The sequence below is a fragment of the Kryptolebias marmoratus genome, linkage group LG4, assembly GCF_001649575.2.
Source record: "Kryptolebias marmoratus isolate JLee-2015 linkage group LG4, ASM164957v2, whole genome shotgun sequence".
NCBI classification, from domain to species: Eukaryota; Metazoa; Chordata; class Actinopteri; order Cyprinodontiformes; family Rivulidae; genus Kryptolebias; species Kryptolebias marmoratus.
Genome location: NC_051433.1, coordinates 23,259,050 through 23,273,746, shown reverse-complemented (window position 1 = coordinate 23,273,746; position 14,697 = coordinate 23,259,050). Strand labels below are relative to the sequence as shown.

Genomic DNA, 14,697 nt, shown 5'->3' with positions numbered 1-14,697 from the left:
TGCTTATGGCTAAATTAGGGTTAGAGTGCGGGTTTTTGATGTCTTCGATGTTTTTCTCTTTCTTACTGTTTATTCATTGTCACATGCTGTTTTTATTTTGTTTTTTAATTATGTAAAGCACCTTGAAATGCCTTGCTGCTGAAATGTGCTATACAAATAAAATTTGATTGATTGATTAAATTTTCTTCTTTTGGATAAAGCCAGGTATGGAGGCTACTGATTTCCGGTCTTTTATGTCAAGGTAAGTCTTATAATCTCATGTAACCTTTTGCAAGAAAGCAAGCCACTTGATTTCTCAAGATATTTACATTGAGTCGCAGATGGTTCGTCCACTGGCCGATAACTCTGTAGCCGGGGTTGCTGATGTTGGACATTTGGTACTGGAAGATATCGTACCGGCCAGGAGCGTCTCCGTTCTCATTGAACATCACTGCAGTTCCTGCGCTGCCTGTTTTTTTTTTTCGGGAGACAGAATTTCAACAAGCCGCATTCAGACAAAAAGTGAGACAGAGGACATGAGAAATTCAAGTCCTACTGTAGGTGGCTGAGAGAACACCCACATGCTGCTGAATACAGCTGGTATTGCTCCCTTCTGTCTTGTGCAATCATGTGAAAGCTGAGTGCAGGATGCTCTTTAGTAAAGGCTTTCCTCTACACGTACAGTCTTTCAGTGCACTCTGCTCTGTTGCCCTAACATGATTGAATGTTCCTCTCAGGTCCCTGCAGGCGCTCAATCAGAAAATATTCTATACAAGCCAGGGTCACCCAGTAAGAGGAGGGCGGTAAATAGGATGCTTTCATACAACACGCTTTTTTTTTTTCCTTCCAAACTGTAACTTTTCTCTGTGAGACGAGGATGAAAAACAGGAGTGTTGTGAAAAGAAAAAAAGTGAGGAGGCAGCTGTAGGGCGGGGGCATGCTTTGAATCAATGTGCTGTTTTCTGCATCTCAACATTAGCAGAAACATCTCAAAGATTGGATCTTTAATTTGGCCTCCCTTCTGCTGTTCTGTCTTTGAAACTGGCATTTCCTTTTAAGCATCTGCAGTGTCAGAAAAATATTTACCACCATAAATCTCAGCATCTCCCTTCCAGTTTGGGTGAAGTCCCTGTTTTATGTGAAAACTAAACGAGAAAGGTGAACAACAAAGAACGCCAGTTTGAATCTCACCGTTGAAGTTGACCGAGCGGATGTACTGGAGGAGCATCCGTCCTTCCACGGGGTCCATCTTCTCGCAGACACCCATGAAGCCAGGACAGAGGTCCAGGTGCATGCTGTGCAGAGCGTGAGCCATGGCGTACACAGCATCGATCACAAACTGCACCTTGCCCTCCTGCTCGTACTGAGAGTCTCGGCTGATTCTTTCCTCGCCTGGCAGATTACAGAAATGTCCCACGAGGTTTAGATGATAAGACAAACCGTGCACTAGCTCAGCCTCGAGTCGCTTTAAACATGACTTCCCTGCGAGATAAATCGTGACCTCCTCACCTGTACATTTCCTCCTGTCGGGGTCATATTTTATGCCTGGTCGAGTTAGCTTGCACTTGAAGTCATCTTCCCAGAATTCTGCAAACCAGATGTTTCTTCTGTTGTTTTCCAGGGACCTTGAAGTGAAGTACTCGTCGAACCCTGGAACGTTGCACGTTTTTATAATAATTTTATGTTACAGGAAGATATCACAGGGAGGAACAAAAATATTTTTACACAAGAAAACAAGGCTATGACTCAGTTTCCTCAATTCACACAAGGCAGAGATATCAAAACAGGTTGCTCAGACTCATCCATCATTTTCTTTCTCATTGCATTTTTGTTTGTCTCATCTGTCAGTGTCACATGTGACATGCTTTTGTAGGAAGTCCCTGCAGACCTAGATGTACAGTATAAGTCTGGTTTAATACGCAGCCCTACCATCAATAGAGGCTCTCTTGGGCAGGATTGTGACAGCACCCTCAGCCACCTCTTCCTGGTCTTCTATGGGGGAGCTTTTGGCCCCCCAACTGTCAGATCCAACAAAGAGGAAGTGGCCTGTCAAGTTGGCTCTTTTGGCCGCTTGCAACACCCGTCTGAAACGAAACGCGCATTTAGACCCATCAGACTTTTTACATAAAGCAACAAAGTTCCTTGTTTTAAGTTTCATCCTGTGTTTTTCCATCTCTAATAAAAGCAGAGCTTGACTCACTTGATATCATCCTCGTTAGCAAAGATAATGACTCCTCGAGCGTTGGACGTCTCCATTAGTCTCTTGACGATTTTGTCAAACTCTCCTGGTCTGGGTTCTCTGGGAATCTTTATGGACTGTGCAATACACAGTCCTCCTTTGGATACACAAATAATAACAGCAATGTAAATAGCATTATATCTGAAAGATGAAAAAAAAAACAACTTCCAGATGTTTCTTCTTCACATATTACATGACAGATTTTTTTTTAATCAGGCAGTGGTACATAAACATGTTTATTCATGTTTTTATTGAAGATATTAATACAAATTTGCAAAAGTTAGCAAAGTTACTTGTCATTTGGGACGACACAATACGGGATGTTTATCTAGAACCTGCTTGACATCAACACTGGAAATGTGAGGAAGTGCTACTTCGGCCATTTTTAAGTGTCATTCTGAGGAAACCTTCTGAACAGTTCATATTATACCTGCTGTAGATAGCTCCTTGAATGACCTCCTTTTAGAGAAACAGACTTTAAGTTCAACGGGACTAATGAACCACTAGTGGTTATTCTGGCAGAAATGTTAAATTTTAATCTAGTGCTCAATCCTACATAAGAAGTGCTCCATCTAACTACAGCTGCTAATTTTGCTTGCAAATAACCATAAAATTCTTTAAAAATTGCCTCATAAAGTAAAATAGACAATACCGTAAGGGTATATGAAGCATTTGCGTGAATTGCTACAACCTTTTTTAAGACTACAGGTGTTTTAAGACAGCAGCAGTCCACCTTAACCTTACATAGGTTCACTAGCAATTAGCTTGTCAGTCCTGTCAGACTTCAGTTTCCTTTATTGCAAACCAAGTTTGTTCAAAGAGCTATCTACAACAGAAAATAAATTAACTATTTATAACTTTTCTATTGAACGCCACTTCAAAATGGCCAAAATATATCTTTAAGAGGCACATTTAACAACATCCACAGAGTCACTTGTTTGGCTGTTTGTTTTTAAATGGGACGTAATAAGTCCCTACGCTGTGTGATGTAGTTATTAAAATTTCAAAACGACAAGCGTAGAGTAACACAAGGACCTTTGAGAGCTAACAGTACCATGTTTTAAATCTTAATTTGGCATCCACCATATGTGTAGCAGCACTAAACACAAATTACAGCTGAGGCTGCTGGGAAATTACTGATGTTTTATTTCCTTTTACATTGTTTATGGCCTCCTTCTAATGTTGCTTATAAAGACAGATGTTAACCTGATTATGGGTGTTAACATCTCACTCATTAAAATTCATTGACTGGAGGCTGTGAATGTCTGTTTATTTATTCATTTCACAGTCAGTCATTCAAAAGATGTTGAGATATTTTGGTCTGTTTTAAAGTAGCACACTTTTTTTTAAAGATAATGTATCAGTGTTGCAGCATCCTGTCTTTGATTCTCAATCACTGATTTCTGACTTTTGATAATAAAAAATGAGAACTAATAACAACATTCATGCTTTTAAACCTATATGATGGGCTACGCTGTTCGACTTTGAGCATTAAAGGATTGCTTTTTTTCTATTTTAGTCTTTAATGAGCAAGAGCAGTGCAGCTTGATGAGTAATCCCTCATTGTTTGAGCAGTAAATTTAGATTTGTGCAGCCAAAACAGTCGACCTGCTTCTCTGGATATCTGAACGAAGGCGTCGACGCCGCTCTCGCCGTAGTTGCCCTCGGACGCAAGCGTGGAGACGTAGTTCCACCCCATGGCTTTGACTATGTCCAGCATGGCCTGGGCCTGGTAGGAGTCAGGGGGCACCACACGGGAGAAGAACTCGTAGCGGCTGTTGTCACTCAGCTCCGGGGCAGTGGAGGCGTAGCTGATCTGGGGGATCTGAGACACACGGATGGGTCAGCGGTGACGAAAGGGCCAGATCAAGCAGAAAATGCGAGCAGCTCTAATTATTAGGCCAATAAGCAAATCAAAAGGTAAATGGGATGACAAGAGGAGGCAATGAAGCATGTCAGAGGATGATGCACCTCTTATTCACAGAAAAACCCTTAATAAAGTCTAAATAAAGGCTTTTCTCTCGTAGTCTGTCTAGTTGTGGTGCATCAAATCCCAAACCTGAACTTGTTTCAACTCCTAAACAAAAAAAACAGCTCTGAAGATAAATCCAGCATCTCAGTGAAATACAGATGGAACAAAGTAAAGCTGTAAAAGCATTTGTTTCGGGGAAAAATAAAAGAGGAGATTAATTTATTAGTGCGCTACTTCTTTTAATGACAGTTGATGTGGACCGTTCCCAACCCCCGAACCTGCTAATGCCGGTGCACCAGCGTGGTTTAAGGCTGAGCCCTCCAGAGAGCAACGAGGAGAGAAAGGTAAATGCAAGGGCCAGTGAAGGGAAAAGGAGAGAGGGGCGAGAACCATTTCACAGATTATCTGGAAGGATTATAGGGGTTTTAGGCAAATTATGTTAAACACAGAAGGGGGGCAGAAATCTAGAGACTAGAAAAAGGTTGTCATTTCTGAAATCCATACAGTAGATTTCCTTCTGATCCTGCCTAAAACGGCTGCTTTGTTTTGACCTTGATGACCTCAAGTGTCCTGGTCAACCTCGATGTTCTGAAGGAAATTTTCAATCCAGGGTGATTTTTTTTCATTGAACTGAACCTCTTCCTCTGATACAGAGGAGTCCACTTGGTGACATCAGCACCTACAGGAGACTGTATCAGGATCACAGAGGCCATTCAAATGTTTGCACACAAATTTGTAATGAGTGAGACAACACGTAATCCTTCACAAATTAATCCCACAGAGGCATCTGCTCTAATTCACTCACTACAATCAATGAGCCATATCAACAACATAACCCTTTTATAGACTCCTGTTACAAAAAAAACACTTGAACTTCACACTTGGAAGTCATATGTAAAAACATGTAAAATGAACATGTGACACACATGTTCTGCACACGTTGTCCCTGGGATTTTGAAACATTTTCAACACTTTCATGACATCATTTGTGGTCTTTTTCAGATGCACTTAGCATTTGTGAGCTGTTCTCTTGAAGACACTGTAAAGAACACTAATTTTACTTTCATACATTTTCTTCTCTCGCTCTTCCATGCAGGGTTAGGTGCCGATCTCCAGTGAGAGGCGGGGTGTACCCTGGACAGGTCTACAGTCCATCGCAGGGTCACACAGAGACAAACAAGACATCACCCATTCATGCACGCACTCGCAAAATTTAGAGTCACCAATGAACCTAACATGCATGTTTTTGGTCTGTGGTAGGAAACCAGAGTTCCCAGATCAAACCCATGCATGCATGAGAAAAAACACACAATTCCAGTCATAAAAGCTCCTGCCAAGTTTTAAATCTGCAACCTTCGTGCTGTGAGGTGACAGTTTTAGCCACTGCTCTGCTATGCCATCCTACAAATTGTTTTGCAAGTATGTAATAATACGAACCTCAAAAATAAGTTCCAAGAGTATTAGATTTAATACGGATTGCTAAAAAGGTATTTTTTTTATCTTTAGGTTTCATAAACCTTAAGTTATTTTAATTCAGGAAAGTAATATTCTATGATTAGAAACAGTATTAAGTAATTAAGGTGATTATTGGGAACAGGGCTGCAAATACTGATTATTTTTATTTTTATTTTTTACTTTTGATCATTTGTTTGGTTTAAGTGCAAAGAAAAATGAATAGATTTTGCAGTTTCCAAGAGCCAGAAATGCATCTAAACTTTACAAACTCTGTAAAAAAAAAAAAAAAAAAAACCATCTGCTGCATGGTGTTTTACATTAAGTTCAGGGCAATTATCATTCTGATATTTATCATTATGAGATCCCATTTTCCTAGGAGAATTAACATTTATGAAAGATAAAAAACACATTACCAGACATTGAGAGCTATAGGCTGCATGGTGAAGTTGGTTTGCANTTTACTTTTGATCATTTGTTTGGTTTAAGTGCAAAGAAAAATGAATAGATTTTGCAGTTTCCAAGAGCCAGAAATGCATCTAAACTTTACAAACTGTAAAAAAAAAAAAAAAAAAAAAAAAAAACAGCTGCTGCTGTGTAAAATTGCAGCAAATCCAAAACACTTATTTTTGTCAGTCATGACAATAAATGATCCCATTTTCCTAGGAGAATTAACATTTATGAAAGATAAAAAACACATTACCAGACATTGAGAGCTATAGGCTGCATGGTGAAGTTGGTTTGCACTGTTGTCTAGCAGGAAGAAGGTCCCCCCGGTTCAATGTCCAGCTGGAACAGTTGTTTATGGTGTTTGCATGATTTATTTTTGTTTGTTTGTTTGTTTGTTTTCTGTGTAGACCAGGGTACATCCTGGATTGTACGACATGTTCAGGATGTACCTCGCCTCTCGCCCAGAGAGCGCTGAAGATTGGCACCAGCTCCCCACAACCCTGCCGGATGAAGCTGGCATAGAAAATGGATGGATGTTTTGAATGTTTTTGGACATAAAGAACTCTGAAATGAACCACACCCAGTTTGCATGTTCTCCATGTTCTCCTTCCACAATCCAAAAACACGCATGGCTGGTTAACCGGTTACTCTAAACTGGCCTTAAAGGTGAGGCTGAATGGTTGTCTAGTTAGTCTCTATGTGGACCTGTGAGGGACTGGTAACCTGTCCAGGGTTTAGTTTGCCTTTTGCCCAATGGCTACTAGAGATGGGCACCAGCTCCCTGAGACCCAGAACAGGATTAAACCAGTCAAGAAAACAGATGTTTGATTGTTTTTGAAAACAATAAACCGTGACATTTATTGTCACAATAAATGCAATAAATGTTTGCATGAAAATAGACTTAAAATGATAGTAATGCCACTTGCTAGTATACATTACTTTTATTACTTCATTGTAACTATTACTTTTACTAGAATATTAAGTGCATTCTTGAACATTGTGTAATAATAATAAAAAATAATAATCCTCTGCTGTTCTGGTTATGAGCTGTTGTACTTTGTATGGTGAATCTCAGACTAGAAGCAGCTGCAGTCCTGGAAGTAGCACGTATGGATGGTGGGAGGAAACACGCCATTTAGCTAAATGGACTCTGCCCGGGTCACAAGTTTCTGTTATCTCACAACCAGCGTCATCATGCTTTTTTTTTTTCTTCTTCTGTGGCTCTCGAGCTGCTGAAAGGGGTTTAGTGAAAGTTGGGATGCATAAATCTGTAGTTAACATCTGCCTTGCATCCAAGCTGCCTCTTCTTGGCTCTTAACATGTTCACCATCCGGGATGCTGCGACATGATGCATCCATAACAAAAAAAAAAAAAAGTCTGGCTTCAGTTTTATCTTTAAAGATTTTTTAAACAAGCTGGTGTTTATGTTCAGAGATTTCTAGATTTTTGGCAGATGGCAAAATGTGGGATTTGCATGGACTCAATTACCCACTATTGCCATAAAGACTATCTGCAATCAGTGTAATATCAAATCCACATTAAAGGTTGGTTATTTGAATTTAAAAAGCGGTACACTGCACACATAACTCGGATTAGGCTGCAGACTCTAATGATGATAGATTCATAACCCTGTAACAGATTTGTTCTCACAGCCAGTGATACAGAGGTTCATTCAGATTATATAAGTTGATTCACCATTAATAATATATCTGACTGGATAGAGTAAAGTGTCAGTGTGTATCAGCTGTGTGAGCATGAAAGCTAAGAATGTCTTTCCATACTAAATGTTAAACTTTACTATGTCCATTTTGTAACACACAGAATACACAGATTTTCTATGTAGTAGGAAATTATTTAACATCTCAGCTCACTTTTACAATGAATAAGATCTAAATATTTGTCTTTTGAAGCCAATACCTGACTGATAATGCATAGATGGGTTTAATCAAACAGGAAATAGAACTTCAGCTAGTTTCTAACATCATGTAATTTCAGAATTTTGAGTTACAACAAAGTCTGCCTATAAGGAAACAGATGGGTAGTTAGTGAACACGCTAAAATCTAAAATTAGAGATGGCAGAAAACTCAGGGGTGTCAAACTCCAGGCCTCAAGGACCACTGTCCTGGAAGTTTTAGGTTTTTCTGCTCCAACACACCTGATTCAAATGGTTTAATTACCTCCTCACCAAATTATGAAGTTCTCCACAAGTCATTCATTTAAACCAGGTGTTTTAAAGCAAGAACACATCTTAAACATGCAGGATAGTGGCCCCAGAGGAAGTGAGTTTTATATATATATATATATATATATATATATATGTCTGGTCACATGATGTGTACTTGTATAACATTTTCACTCATCATTTATTCCACAAACATAGAACCTGAAAAAAAATTGATGCACAAGTTGCCATTGACGAGGAGAACAGAAGCAACAGAGAGAACTAGCAATAAGAAGAAAACTCAGATGATGGCAGGTGAGACCGTGGCTAGATGCTGACAGAAGTCTGACATTCAGACATTACCACATGGCTCATTGAGGAATTGTGACCGGAAGATGCTGGTAACCATAGATAGGTGTAACATATGCCATGCTTATGGCGTAATATGTGTTACTTCTCCACCCTTCAACCCAATACATACACAGAAAACAGAACAGGAATGCATCGTAAATGTTTATGTCCATCGTATATGAACGCCACAAGATTAATGCACTTCATTTCCTTGTTTTGACCCACAAAAGAGAATTCCAAAATATGCCAACATACAAGGATTTTTAAAAAAAAGACCAGTTATTAGTCAATAACCTATTAATCCTTGAGGTGCCTTCTTATAGCTGTATAGGAACACATAAACCCATATATTGCATCAGGTTTTTAGTAGTTAATTATTGATTGTAGAGGTTTAAAGAGTCGGAGAATTTCATTGTTATCTTTATTTTTCTAATACTTGTATACACATATTAACCACTCAGATATATAACACTCATAATATCCTGATTATAAAAAAAAACTTGTCCTCAAAAACAGAGCTTTGGAGTAAGTATTTTTTGTGACCATCTTGGGACCTAGCTGTATTACCTTGGGCTCTACTCTCAAACGGAACTACACTTCTGACTCACGCACAGTTCTGTTCCCATCTTTGTGAGCAGTTTATGACCTCTTCCATGTTTCTCAGCTTACTCTCTGGGAAGAAAGACAATTGCAATCATTCCACAACTGAGCAAAACATAACAAGAGAAATCTCACCGCAAACAGCCTGAGCACGTTGGCCACCATGATGGACACAGAGCTGCCGGAGGCCCCGATCACTCCAACCACCCTCTCTGGCTTGGGGATGATGGGGGGTTCCCCGTTTGAGCAGCGCACATCTGAGTTGTCCTTCTGGATAAGGGCCTGGACGAAAGTGAGCGACTGCTCCAGGGCGTAGGTGTCTCGGGAGCAGGTGTCCAGGATCCGTGCTCCCAGAGTGATGTTGGGCAGCAGGTCGAGGTCACTGTTAATCTGGTCCAAGGCGTACAGCATGGCTTCCAGTCGATGGATCCCCTTTTCTCTCTTGATCTCACCGCAGGGAACACCAGCAGGTCCTCGAGAGTGCATGGGGAAGAGCCCGCCAAGGGTGATGTCACCCTCAATTTTGATGGACTGAGGCTGGGTGCCCTGCTGGGCCTGTGAAAGCGGGCTGATGCCCACCAGTATAATCCCAAGCAGCTGAAGCCATGTCTGGCAGGTAAACAATGAGCAGAGCCAGCAAAACAGATGAGACGAACAGGCCTCCGATAACATGATGATGACCTGTGGAGGTACAGACAGCACCAGGCTCTACCTTTGGCACCTGAGGGGGGGACAGGAGAGGTCAGTTAAGTTCTGATCATCATTACATCCTGCTTACAGTTTATTGGCGTTTCATAAACTCATTCCTTTTAATGACAGGATGAAGGGTTTAACTCTAAGAGACATGTCAGTGTGTTTTAAACTGGAAAGTTTAAAAACCTTTGCAAAAATTTTGCAATTATTATGTTTTAATGTTATCATAAAATTGATTGTCTTTTCATCAAACTAGGTGTAGTACTGCACAATTTAAACAAAACAGCTGTTTTTGGCTTGTAAATCTCCAAAATATTCCATATAAGAATTTACACCCTCTTTTAGGAAGCTCAGAAGTGAGGTGTAACACATGGTTTTGTCTTTAAAGAATTAATTGAACACAGCCAGGAAAAACACACCCATCAGTCAATAGCGTTAATGTCCGAGTGTGACTGAGAGATCTGCCAGGAGAGCTTTGAAACAGTCGTTGCACAAATCCTGTGAAGCATAAAAGAAAATTGCCCAAACTCACAGTAACTTCTATCACTCTCTCAAACAAAAGCAATTTGAAAATTACCAACAGATTTCACAGATCAGGTTGCAAAGGGACCACACTGAGCTAAATAATATTATAATGAGATCTGGAGGTTTGTTGAGGAAACTTTAACAGATGCACAGTCACTGGTGTTACACTCAACCAATCTTCACAATGGAATGGCCAGAGTTAATTAAAAGGTACATGACAACCTGCTGCATTTTACAGCAAGACATTCAAATAACTTTCAGACCATGAGAGGTGAGATCTGATTTAATGAAACAAAGATTAAACCATTTGGCCAAGTGGGATGAAAGCAGGCACTGATATTATCTCTACAGTCACATACACTTCAAAGATTAGTCAGCAGGGAAAGAAAGATGGCTACAGAAAATACATAAATTAAAAATCTTTTACTGAGTCCTCGAGGTCTCAGATGAAAGTTTAGGCATCAACAAAATCCTGAAGAATATTACCAAGAAAGCACTGAGGTGGCTTTAGGAAATCTATCCAAAAACAGTCCCTGTGTGGTCAAGAGTCTGGCCCTAAATGCAGTTTAGCATGTTTGAAGAGATCTGTAGGGGCACATTTCATTTACCATGGTTGAACATGGAAGAAACTTTCAAAAGAAAATTCTCAGCACTTCAGTAAAAATATAGTCCAGCGTTTATATTTAATAAATCCAATGAAGCTCGCAGTTTACTTTTAATTAAAAATGAAACTGGTCTCCAGAGCAGACACATTAATCAATATTTTAATGCCCTGTCACAATTTTGATCTGTTCTAGTAACAAAACACACAATTGTACATGTTAAATTAAAGAACTGCCGATGGAAACGCACCACCTCGAATATAAAGTCTGTTTTTGTGCTTTATAGAGACCCAGAACATGAAAGAGGTAAAATAAGTGTGCGGGGGGGGGGGCAGATGTTGAAGAGTTTTAGATAGCAACAGAGTGAATGCTGGAAGCTTTTATCACGAAGGGCTGAGAGCCGATGATGGAAAACACTATAAATTTTGCAAAACAGAAAACATCAAGTAAACTGTCACGGCATTGCATGCTTCAAAAGCTCAAGTGGGTTAATTATATCTGCATGAGAATCACTGACAAAATCCACAATAATCCATTCATCTTGTAAATTTCTCTTTTTTGTCCAAAGTTTAGGCAGCACATCAGTATATTTAATGTTATTAATGTGCCAAAAATTTGTAACAAAGCAGCATTATCTTTTTATCTTTTTTTGCGTGTTTCAAAATGTGCTTTGTTTGAAGTTGGGATGCAGATTTTTATTCATACTAAACGTCATATTCATTATGTTCCAGCTTTCTATTTTCTTGCACATGTGAATCTTGTAAAGTTTAATAATATCAATTGAAAAAAAGCAAAAATTCAAAGTACATAAAACAAGCAACTGTTGCAAAATTATTTCTTTTTGAGAACAATGAAGTGAAGGAATATCTTACCTGCCCATTCTTTATGGACCAGCCTTCAGTTTCCCCATCACATGAGATGCTGCAGACCGGCCTCCAAACATTGTCCGAAAAATGGTCAAATCTATCTGGAGTCAAGGCTTTGTTCTCCTCACCAAAAGAAAATCCTCAGTCATCTCAGGTTGTCTTTTTTTGCAACATCAAAACCACCTAAAATACGCAAAACAGTGCTCCGGTGAAGAAATCCTGTTTTTTTTTCTAAATAAAAATAGACTTTTGAGTCTGCAGAGTGAGGTATGGCAGCAGAGGCAGAGAGAAGTGCAACATTGCAGCATGAGAATGTACAAATCACAGCCAAATCCTTTAAAAGCTCTCCCTCTCTGTCCTTTTTTTTTTTTTTTCCCCCTTCTTCTTCTTTCAGCCGTATGTGTCTCTGTCCGGTCTCCCTCCCTCCCTCTCTGCCGCTCTCTGGTGAACCCTCGACTCCCTCGCTCGCTCGCTCACGGTGCACTAATGGCCCCAGATTGGGATTATCATGCATGCGTCTGTGAAGACAGCACTAGGTGGACAAGCCCATACTTTTTATATATATATATATATATATATATATATATATATATATATATGTATACAGCAAAATCCTCCTCCCCCCTAAGCATGATGAAACTCCATCACTTTCAGAGATTAGATGAGCAGTGATTTGATTCATACTCTCTCACACACACACACATAATAATAATAATAATAACACACATAAACACACAACATGCGCTCACTGTCAACACAGACTCAATGTTGGAGAATATCACAGCACAAAACAGGTTTCTGCACCACAGAAGGTATTTGAGTTAGATTTCCAGTGAAAAAAGGCAGATCACTTTGCAGCTCGTCAGTCAATTAGAAGCATGAATAAAGGATCATTTCAACCAATAAAGACATGTCGGAAAGTACACGAAGTACAGAGACTTGTTTTTCTTTCATGTCACTTTTAATTCCAAGTTCATACACTCAGTTCCATTAGAAAAAAACAGGTTTTCTTTACTGTAGATCTGCTTCCAGAAAGAGCGGAGGTTGGAAGTTTTAGTACCTGTGCACAACATAAAGGCTTTTAGTCAAAGTCTAGCCTAAGAAAACGGATTTCTCCAAGCCGTCCTCCACTTTGGTGTACTCCAGGTGAGATTTGAAGTACTGGCTTTTATAGCGAGGGCTGTTCCGGATGTACTCCAGGTAATCAGGAGTCCCAGGGCAGATGACGTTATCTGCCAACAGGATGCTGCCTTCCCTTAAGAGGCCACACTCCTAATACAAATTAAAAACAACAGAAGCAGCGTGTCAAAAAAAACTACAAAAAAAACAATCCAGCTGTTGTTTTGTTAGAAAATGTGCAAACGCTCACCTCCATTAGTTTTGTGTCAGGAAGGTAGCGATCCTTCCAGTGATCCAAGAAAACCAGGTCGAACGTTTTGACCCCAAACTGCTCCTTTATTTTGGGGATCCAGTCACCGGATGCGCCGACAACTAACTGAATCTAGAAAGAAGAAACACACCCCGCCATCTGAGCCAAACACATCCAACTTCTTCCTCCTGGTTTGTTCCTGATACTGAGTTTTACCTTCTCCTCCAGTCCTGCCCAGGCGATGACCTGGCGAGCTATTGCAGCGTTGTCTGGGTTAAATTCAAGAGTGATGATCTTGCCGTGAGGAGGCAGCAGACAGGCGATCCGCACCGCTGAGTAGCCACAGTAGGTCCCCAGCTCCAGCACAGCCCCTGGGTTTACCTCAGACACCACGGAGTCAAGAATGCAACCTGAGGACAAATTTTAAAAAAAACAACAAATAGACAAAGTGAAATTCAAAATTCTGAATATTTTTCTTCATGAAAACCTGGTTTGGGCAACGAAGATGGCCCTACCTTTCTCATCCCCCACATTCATGGCCCACTCCTTCTGTCTGCAGAACTGATCGATGGCAAGGACCACGCTGCGAGGGTCTCCTCTTGTGGCGTTTTTCTGCACTGCAGCCAACAGTCGCTGGAGGGAGGCGAAGAAAAGACAACATATTCACTTACACTTCTAAAAAGAGTTGTTATTACTAATGATTCATAAAGCAACATTTGAGATGGTGCAAATTTTTCGACAGCAAACTTTTCCCTCCTCCTCTAATTAGATTTCTCTTCATATTCAGCACTTGTTTCATTGGGGGGTTTTACAGATGCACACATGAGAGTCTTTAACAAAAACAGCTTTTGTGGTAAAAAAAAAAAAAGATGACTCGCCTTAGTGCTTAACTTTTTTAAAAGTGGGTGTAAGATTTAAATCCTGTTTACATCTGAGACAATGAAGGCCTAGCATTCCTTGAAGGATTGCCTTTTAAGTCAAAGTTTTAAAATAAAATTATCTTATGATGAGCAGGCTTCCATTCATTACTGTAGCCTAACCCTGACTCTTAAGCTAAACCTAACCATGACCAGTACACACCTAATCTTAACCTAAACTCACACCTCAGCCCTAAACCTAACCCCTAATACACAAAGGATATTCTACCAGATTAGGTCTTGACAAGGTCAGTAATTATACAAGAAAAGGTCCTGAAAAGATAACTAAAATCAGGTACACACACACATAGGCTATTTACATGATCATGTGGTGGGCGATAAAAATGTAACACTCCTGAAGTAAGGTAGGACAACAATGAGTTTTTTAAGAAACAAAAGACTTCTAATGCGTAAGCACAGATACCAGCTCGGATAGAACAAATCCATTTTACTGTAAATGCTCGTGTTCTCACTAAAACCAGGAAGATAGAGCACATAACACCAGTTTTAAAGTCCCTAC

General features: G+C 39.9%; 2 protein-coding genes across 3 annotated transcripts in view; both read right to left on the bottom strand.

Annotated features, from left to right (window-relative positions):
* The window catches only part of grm6b (glutamate receptor, metabotropic 6b), a 21,031-nt gene extending 8,767 nt beyond the window's left edge, over positions 1-12,264 (bottom strand). Inside the window, exons 1-8 of the mRNA XM_017430583.2 lie at positions 11,898-12,264; positions 9,341-9,926; positions 3,827-4,043; positions 2,180-2,315; positions 1,909-2,063; positions 1,489-1,629; positions 1,171-1,371; positions 309-448 (exon numbers count right to left, since the gene is read on the bottom strand). Of these exons, the coding sequence (XP_017286072.1) occupies positions 309-448; positions 1,171-1,371; positions 1,489-1,629; positions 1,909-2,063; positions 2,180-2,315; positions 3,827-4,043; positions 9,341-9,877 (1,527 nt within the window). The 5' untranslated portion in view covers positions 9,878-9,926; positions 11,898-12,264. The remainder of the gene's footprint in view (positions 1-308; positions 449-1,170; positions 1,372-1,488; positions 1,630-1,908; positions 2,064-2,179; positions 2,316-3,826; positions 4,044-9,340; positions 9,927-11,897) is intronic.
* A 569-nt stretch (positions 12,265-12,833) lies between these two features.
* Positions 12,834-14,697, bottom strand: part of comtb (catechol-O-methyltransferase b) — a 13,655-nt gene continuing 11,791 nt past the window's right edge. For both annotated transcript variants that reach the window (XM_017430577.3, XM_025009198.2), the window contains exons 3-6: positions 13,776-13,893; positions 13,477-13,670; positions 13,261-13,392; positions 12,834-13,163 (exon numbers count right to left, since the gene is read on the bottom strand). In XM_017430577.3, the coding sequence (XP_017286066.1) occupies positions 12,984-13,163; positions 13,261-13,392; positions 13,477-13,670; positions 13,776-13,893 (624 nt within the window). In that variant the 3' untranslated portion in view covers positions 12,834-12,983. The remainder of the gene's footprint in view (positions 13,164-13,260; positions 13,393-13,476; positions 13,671-13,775; positions 13,894-14,697) is intronic.